The sequence below is a fragment of the Centruroides sculpturatus genome, unplaced genomic scaffold, assembly GCF_000671375.1.
Source record: "Centruroides sculpturatus isolate CEXI.00-Female unplaced genomic scaffold, Cexi_2.0 scaffold123, whole genome shotgun sequence".
Lineage (NCBI taxonomy): Eukaryota > Metazoa > Arthropoda > Arachnida > Scorpiones > Buthidae > Centruroides > Centruroides sculpturatus.
The window spans coordinates 43,239-52,982 of NW_019384538.1; the positions used below are offsets into that span (position 1 = coordinate 43,239).

General features: G+C 31.4%; 1 protein-coding gene across 2 annotated transcripts in view; it reads right to left on the reverse strand.

The window, feature by feature from the left end:
• LOC111623296 (endoplasmic reticulum junction formation protein lunapark-A-like) overlaps window positions 1–5,821 on the reverse strand; it is a 29,863-nt gene extending 24,042 nt beyond the window's left edge. For both annotated transcript variants that reach the window (XM_023365817.1, XM_023365816.1), the window contains exon 1: window positions 5,644–5,821. In XM_023365817.1, coding sequence (XP_023221585.1) covers window positions 5,644–5,670 — 27 coding nt within the window. In that variant the 5' untranslated portion in view covers window positions 5,671–5,821. The remainder of the gene's footprint in view (window positions 1–5,643) is intronic.
• Window positions 5,822–9,744: the final 3,923 nt, after the last annotated feature.

Consider the following 9,744-nt stretch of genomic DNA (forward strand, 5'->3'; position numbering starts at 1 on the left):
GTTAATAAAGGGCGAGGGAGACATTTATTAGAGGGGAGTTGATCGGTGCTTCTATTAATATCGAATATTCAAGTTCAAAACCTGCTCTTGTCCTTGCAGTCGTTGCCATTCACAGTCGTACACACTGACCTAATTTCCGGTATACCAAGCGGAGTGAAAAAACAAGTAAAGCTACCTTAAGCATTAATTAACCTTGCAATACTCTACATTACATATCTGTAATGCTATCCCGTATAAAATTTCAGTCAACAGTCTTACACATCCGCATCTAAGTGTATTATCTTATACTTCTCCACACGTTTAAAGTTTCTTTTCAGACAGATAAACATAAATTTAACCCAAGAAAACATCAAATGACAGAATTAAATGAAAAAATGGGTCTTTACTTTGATATTTTCCAACAAATTTCTACAGTTTTTCTAAATTCTTAACTTTTAAATCGGTAGCCTTATATGTCTACACGTATATGCAGTTCGCTACATTCATAAGACTTCTTTTGGGACAGATAATTATCGATTAACCCAGAGAAGACTTCAAATTGCAACGTTAAACAAGAACAGAAAAGTTTATTTTAATATTTTTCATCAAATTCTCAGTGTTTTTAGCAAGCTGCTTTGGTTTAAATCTAAGAAAATTTAAGCACGGGGTACTTAATTTTTAATGCAGTTAAATTACCGCATTTCCTAGAAAAACATCGGCATAAAGACAACTTCCAAAATACCGTAGAGAACGGCAGAACGAATCTATATTTGAGTCGGTGGGCAGCCAGCCAACGACGGTATTTAACACTGAACTTTTTGGGACGTCTAAATATAAGCACGGCGATAATTAAATAACGTTACGGCACAATACGGATACGGTTATCGAGAAATTTTGCGGCAAAATTGTTGCAATTTCCATTCCTTTCTCGCACTGATTTACGCAAATTTATTTTTTTGGTGAAAAATTTTATAAATTTTCAATTTACATAAAAAATACATAAAAAAACTATGAGTCTAAAAGCATAAACTGTTTGAATTTCGATGAGGAATTAATGTAAAAGCTCAGTGTAGTTGGAGTATTTTAAATTTAAAATTACACTTCCTGCATTGATAATTTGCCAAGTGGCAGCTTCTCCCTATCAAGGAATGAGTAACACAAAAAATAAAAATGTAATTGTCTAAATATAAAAATGCGTAAATATAAACATTTTAAAAATAACTTAAATGAAATTTCCTGCACTTTATTTTGTAAATTTAAGAGAAATTAAGAATTGCAAGTGTTGCATTTACAGTATCTTCATCTCACATCACTTGTAGCATCCTCATCTCTGCAATTATAAATGCAAGAATAAAGATATTATAACACAACTGTCACAGTCATTTATCTCTGCATGTACAGTCTCACCCAACTTCACTCAGCCTCATCCCTATATAAATTTAATGCCGAGAACGCTACACTCTCATCATCAGAATCCTATGCGAAAACTTATAACATCCTCATTCAGTCTTGCCTCTACTTCTAGCATTCTCATTCACATATTCACAAACCTCTCATCATCCTCAATTACCGATCACCTGCACCTCCCTATTAACATCATGGGAAACCAAGAATTTTGAATAATATAAGTTGTTGCTCGGCAACCGCTTAAACTATTCTTTCTCGCACAAAAAAAAACAAAACATTTTTGGACTTACGAAACTATAAAATCCGATAAAACTTTCGCATAAATTAATTTTTATATATTTACTTCATAACCAGAGAGAAACCGCTTTGTACGCGCTTTACTTCAAAACTGTATTAAAAACTGTAAAATCAAATGTATTTTATATATAAATTATGTTTAAACACACTCAAAATTTAATCTATTATTTCAAAAACTGCTAACGGAATTCTCTAAGCCGTAAAATTAACTGTTATTCAGCATCTTGTCTTATCTCTCCATTATCAAGTTCGGTTTGCGATAAGGCATTATTCAATAATCTAAATTAAAAGCATAAATAATAAATTAATCGGTGAAATCTGCAACTCATTAAATCATACCCAATAACAGAAGCTTGAATAAGTCTAAAAATTAAAATTTACTGAAAAATTACGAAACTTTGAATCCATTCTGTTTGTTGTACAAACTAAACAGACATTTTATTCCATTTTCACCCTCGCATAAACAGAAATAAGTGTTACAACCGCCTTAAACCTTCCTCGTATCTTTGTAAAATGACCCGAGATTATTTACACACAGATGTGTGTGTTCATCGAGTCCGTTTTGAGTAATTAATTGAAGTTTAGCAAGATTTAAATCAATGTTAATCTAAAAATTACTCAATTTGTAGAATATCTTTTGCAAATTTAATCATTTGATAGCTTAATTTTGATATTATATATATAAAAAAAGTAATTACCGATTGTTCCTATTGGTCGGTAACTGATTACATCAAACTCTCGACAGTGTAACTCGCAGTTAATTATAATATTTGAATATTAGGCCGCAGTTTTTGCTGTGTTAAATAAAATAATATTGATACAATTACATGTTTTATTTTTATTGTATCTATTATTAAGAAATCCTGCAAATGCAAGCACATTTAGTAATGTCAACAACACCTGTACCTAAAATACAGAATATTAACAATCCAGTAATAGTTCTCTTCCTTTTAAACACCCTTTAACAGGTGTTCATTTCTAAATCTTATTTGTACAAACGATTAATCCACGGTAATAGTCGCCATTGTAGCAAATACAGCAGAACTAATCCCTGCGCTCATATCATTCTCATAATCTATTTACATCTTCATTGTAGTATTTATATAAAATTTCTGAAGATTTTCTTTAAGAAAATCGCAATATTTGTAATTGAAATAAACAAAAACAACAAAAGATAATGCTTTAAGCTATCTGAACTCAACTAAATGATAAAAAAAATAAAAAAATACAAAAGCAAACTCATTTGCATTTCATTTCCAGAAAAACCAGACAGCGCAACAAATAGAAAAAAGCAGAAATATGTTCAAATACAAAACACATAACTAACGACATTAATTATTATTATTAAATCCTTGAAATTGAACAGGCTCGCACGTTTTCCTCAAACGTTCGACAAAGAGACGAGCCAATTTTTTCCTTGTAGCAATTACAATTTTTACATATAAAGTGTTAAATGTAACTTGAACTATTTAAATAACTGTCAAGTTACATAATAATACATTAAATGTATCAATTTTTTTTAAAATTAAACAAAAAAAGCAGTTCAAACAATGATACTTTGACAAGTAACACGAGCCATTATAAACTATACCCTTCCATAAACTTAGTAATAAACAATTTTAACTGTACAATGTACAGAGATAGCCAACAGATTGTGTAGATTTGGTGTGGTGCTTCCGACTTGCCAACAATCGATAAGAATTAAAGCAATGGCCCGAAATTAACAGTCATATTATTAAGTGTGAACGTTAAAAAAAATCATGTGGATCCATCGGCTATCAAATTAATTTAGATATTCTGTAACCATCAGTGAGAAAACATTACTTGCAATCTCTGTGGTCATTATATAATATATTCTTAAGCATATAGGTAATTTAAACTTCAAAAAATAGTTGTATAAACAGAAAATTCTATATATACAGGGTATAATGTAAGTCTGGAACAATAGGAATTGTGTTAATCTTTGTTTATTTGTTTAATGATAATGCACGGCATTGAATAAGAAAGAACGAATTTGACAGCGGTCCAGATACGGCTTATTAAACTATGGCCGCTTCGCGCCAACTGTGAGACCGTCAAAACGACTCAAATTCACTCCACCTTACTCGACATCATGCTTTCCCTATAAAAGAATAAACAGAAATGTGGAGATCAATGAGACTCCTACAGTTCTGTATATTTTGGGAGTGACATTATATATTAATATATACATATATATATATCTTCTAAAAGAAGATTTACCAATTTATTCCTTACAACATTTAAAAATAATTATAAATTTTTAAATTCAAGCATTAAATCATCAGATTTTATAAAATAAATTTTAAAATTGACATATTTGTTCAAAATCTATCTACTTTCTATACGGAAAATGAATCATGACCCAAATTTCTTACGTCGTAAGTGCGTAAAACTATCAAAATATGCCATAAAACTTTTAACTGATTCTTCTGCAGATGTATTTATTAATACAGCTGTGTTGTTTGAACCCAATTAAATACACTAACGATACGTGGATCCTGTAAAAAGCATTTACTAAAACTTTGCAAGCTTTATATAGTGTAACAAACAATCTATATTAAGTACAAGATAAATATGAACATATTTCTAATATATGCATTATGTTTTTTTGTTTAGAAGACAAATCGACTAAATCCACATCACAATTTAGCATGCACGCAGATGCCCGACATTATAAGCAATCCATCAGAATTACTAATTACATTTAAATACATAAAAATACGCCGATCATGAGTCTTTCTAAAGGTCATTAGACTTACAGATCTAAAACTTCAATTTTAAGTGTTATTTACTCTCAATGCTCATCAATTTGTGGATTAACAAATAATATAAACAATAAAATACATATGTAAACTAACTAAGTTAAAAAACAGCTAAACAAGGTTCTTGATACTCAAATAAACACTAAACTGAGTTTAAATAGTGTACAACAACTTGCCTAAAACACACATCTGAATGTATATTCTGCAATATTTTCCCATTAATGAGCTACAACTATACAATATCGAGTTACAAGTTAACTTTCATGCCTCGAAAACTAATAATATTCCAAAAAGGATACATTTATGGAGTGAAATTAGCTCAAAACCCTCAATTAAACTTTCGTTCACTCATCATTCAGTAAAGACAAACTCCGAACGACGGTTTTCCACCCACCCCAGAATCACAGACTACCCTCGTACGAGCAAAAAAGTCAAAGAAACCTTACTCATACACGCAACCCTTCACGAGATATTTGCCTCCGAAGGTCAGTTTTCGCCACTGCGCATTCTCCACGTTGGTCGAGGCGCGTAGTTGCACGCTTTGGCCCTCGCTATTGCTTGCACCTCGGCACTCACACGGGCAATCTTTCGCATCTCCCAAAGCTATATAACATCAAGTGGGCTACTCAAAGCCAATCAAAATAGTTAAACGCGACAGTATTAGCGGAACATGTGGCATGACTGAAAATGGCACCGATTCTGGGGGCAGTACCCAGAAAAGGGTTGCACGTAGAGATACGGTTCCTTTGACTTTTTGGCTCCCGCAGATGTGCTCTACGGCTAGATTAAGACCCAGAATAGGGTCGCACATAGAGATACGGTTCCTTTGACTTTTTGGCTCCTGTGAACGTGCTCTACGGCTAGATTAAGACCCCGACCGTCTCATTCGAAGCTCGAATCGAGCCTGCAAGTCCATGTTTGTGTATTAATGTGTGTATATCAGTGTGTATGTGTATAAGAGTGTGTGTGTGTGTGTGTATATATACCAATTACCAGTTTCAATTGCTCTCATCACTTGTAAAATCTCCATTAATTATCAACTTAAACCGCTCAAAACACCTTAAGAACAAAATAAAGCATAAAATATCATCAATAATTAATAAAACAAGGTTTAATTATGTTAAATATACAAACTTAACATAGATGAAGTATAAATAAGGAAATTTATCAACATTACCCTTAAACGTGATAATAGGATCCCCATTTTTGATTAAACAACATCAAAACGAACAAAAACTCAATATTTAAATTAATTAAATGTAAAAAAATACGTTAAAGAACGTTATTTAAATTCGTCGGCAACATCTCGCCCTTTCTCATATTGAAGGATTTTTCGCAGATGAACAAAAAGATAATACGCCCCCATGCGGATAAAAACAATATTTCGTATTTTATTATTTTTATTTATTTTTTTTAATATGAGAATTATTTCGGGAAAATATTAATTTTTAATTTAATTATTTCTTTTTTTTAATTACGTAAATATTATTATTATTTTTATATTATTAATTATGTTTTATTTTAAATATAAATTAACATCGATATCGGTTTTTTTTTTTTGTTTAAGTTCTTGAAAAATATACATTTTTTTTAAATATGTAAAAATTGATTTTATTGGTTGTCTGTAAAGCTTTTATATATTTTCTTACAATTTAATAACGTAATAAATTTCAAGCTAAGTGATGTATTAATTCTAGACGGTCGGATGGCCGAGCGGTTAAGGTGGCAGCTTATTGCTCTGAGGACCCTGGTTCGAGTTCTTCACCAGCCTGAAGCATTATTGTGGGCCTTGCCGAACTCGTAAATTGGTTCCTAAGAAAAGATCTTCTTAATGCCAAACAATGGAGGAAAAAGTATTATTTCAGTAGTGGTGCACAATCTAAGCTAATGAATATTCAAATCCTTGTACTGTACAGTTAATGATTTGCTGACACGGGGTACTGTACTAGCAGTTAGCTTGTTGGTTATATGTATACGGCCACAATTTAGCTTATTACGTGCAAATACGGTCCAGATAGGGTCGGTTAGAATAACTAAATGCAGAAACGATGCCCCGACTCTGTCTATTCACAATAAAACATTTATCAAATAAATAACAAACATTTATTTATGATATTTGAGTCAAACTTGAATTGTCTAATTTCTTATTTTTCTGTTCAATTCTCTTGCACTATAAGCACTAAGAAGGCCATTTATAAGGGAAGTACAATACATGTTATAAATGACCAAATGATTGATACGTGTAAACTAGGACATTATTCTACCGCCGTAAAGGACCTCAGATCGATTCAAACGAGCAATACTTCAAAAAATGTTTATAGGTCCGGATATGTCGGGCCATTCCTCACCACTCAATCGTCTTTACTGAGGGTCTGAATGAGCCAACGATAAGTCTGGAAAAAATGCCTTTAGAGTCCTCAAAGCAAAATTGAACGAGTAGGTTGGAATGATGAAAGAGGTCCCACAAAAGGGTTGAAATTAAACATTTATATTGGAAATTTATCGAAACAAAACTAGAGATGAAAAATACCTTCATTATTAAAACCGATCAAATATCGGATTCAGTTGTTCTAGTCATATAAAACCGAGAAGAGAAAAAATACTATTAATGTAAAACATGGCGCAATATATGTAAACGAACGTCCTCCAGTAGGATGGACCTTTGACAAGGCATTCGTACACAAATAATTAAAACATAGAAAATCTTGAAGCGGGGAAAGGTTAATTATAAAAGGGGACATTGTGTCAGGTCGTTAAATTTCTAAGACGTCATAGACTAGACAACAATGGGGTAAAATGAGCACAAGTTCAAAGTCCCATCTATACCTTTCATCCAGAGTTAACGGATGGTGTCTGGTAAATTCCCCGAAGCGAACATTCTCGGGACCCGAACAAGTGTCGTCTTTCGCTTAGGGACAAACATAGAACCAATCAGAATGGACAAAAAGGAGAGATCGGAGATTACATCAATTTCCGATCGTGAAGGACACGAGGCACTCGGCGAGTCAACACAAAGGAGTGAAAATCGGAAGCGCTGTGTCAACACTTGGGACGAATCTTTTCTGTCTTATTGTCGATACCGAAGCCGTGCCGTCGCCGACGCCGACCAACGGATTCTTACAAATTGTTTAACAACACGATCCCCCTAAGAGTCAGAAAACTTATACTGGTGCAAGAAGTGGGATTTTTAGTTTAAAGTTACACTGGTGTCAGTGAAGCGGGATTTTAAGTCCCCAATATCCACCAGGTCAGCTAACTTACATTGGCGTCAGAAGTCGGATGTTTAAACCCAATCCACACCACTGCTAAATTTACACAGATAAACAATCTGCCTTTATGGTGTCTCCTATTTAAGTTTGTTTTTACTCTTTCTGCCCTGTGGGCACTGAGGGCCTTTTATCTATACTCATTGTGGATTTGGCTAGATTCAGGATGGAAGCGGCTGCGTGTTGAGGAGTGAATTCAACATATCTAGAATGGACAGCATATAAAATATTGCCGATGTTTTTCGATAATCTTTTCAACGTCTTAATTAATGAGAGAAATTAGCGATTTTCTTATCAAATTAAAACGTTTAGTCTTTATAAAAACAAAACTTACTGCAAATTTATTGCTGAATCGCCTTTTCTTTAAAATTTTAAGATCCAGTACCAATCAAATGGCGCCTTTTTCATTTTATAAGTATTGTATTATAAAAATTCCCTAAACTTAACAATTATCTAAATTATTACAGGTTTAAAAGTAAAATTGCTTAAATTTATTATTATTATTTTTACTTGTATTAAGTAATTATATAAACATACAGCTTATTTTAATTAAAACTTGGGTTTCGGCACCAATCAAATGGCGTCATTATTAATTCACTACTTTGAAATATAATAACTTTGAAATATAATAATATAAATATATAATTTAATTTAACTTTTAGTAGAATAAAAATATTTTAAAAATTCTTTTAATATTTAAAAATTTAATTTTTATCAAATATTAATTGATTATAAGAAAAAAGTCAATGAAACGAAGTTTTAAAAATATTGCAATATTTTGACACTAGAGGGACAACGAATTGTAACGATCATTAATAATTAAACCTAATTTTTATTGTATATTTATTTTGGTATCAAATTTAAACTAAACGTAACTGTATTATTATTAATATATTATGGAAAAATAGATATTTTACACTTCTAACCTATAAGTTTTATTATCTACGTCACGGTGATAAGTCACGTGAGAATAACATATGACTTCTAGCCTTCTTCATATATATAGAAGTAGATGTATAAAAAATTATATACAGATTCACATTTCTTACTTTAAAAGCCGAGGATATCAACTTATAATATAAAATTAAAACAAAAACAACGTTAATCGTTAATTTTGACATTTACAAACGACACCGAATATATTTTCGTTAACTCCGCCCTAATGTGACGAAACCAATCATCGTTGCGAATTTTAAATCTATGTTTTGAATCACTTCTTACAGCCAATAAACATTCGAGATTTTTAAACCCTAAATTGATTGATTATTTAAATTCAAATTTTAAATTTTTAAACACTTAACTTTCTTCGTTCATTCATTTAAAACAAATAATTGTATTTCGTTTAAAAATAATAATAAATTCTTTATATTTTGTTCTAATAGGACAATAAATTTTGGAGTTCACTTTGTATCTGAGCGCCATATAGAGTAATCCTCGAATATTTAAACAGAAGTTTTTGTACAGTCGGCCCCCTATAACACTGTTGATAATTCCGTTTTATAAGAAATCCATGTTGTACGAGTCACTTAGATTTTACAAATATGTGTGCCGGGCTGTGAACGGTTCACGTATTTCTAAAATCTAAGTGACTCGTACAACATGGAATTCTTATAAAACGGAATTATAAACAGTGTTATAGGGGGGTCGACTGTATTTAGACATAACGACTGTAGCTGTGGAAATCTCTTATACCTGAATTTACAGATTTTTTTAAAAATTTTAATTTAAAAATTCAAATTATATGATTAATTCTGCGATTTTTGAAAATAAAACTAACATATTTAAAAAAACGATAAAATGTTTTTAGTGTTTATAGTGAAAGCATAACCTTATAACGTGATTTAGAATAATTGACAATAATCTTAAACTTAACTCAATTCGTTTATTTATAAAATATTATTTAAATTTAATTAATTAAGTAATGAATGATAAATAATATCGTTAAAAATATGAACCAATCAACGGTTAGTATGTATTCTTTCCAGCTAGCAAGTTCCGCCTACATCTCATGA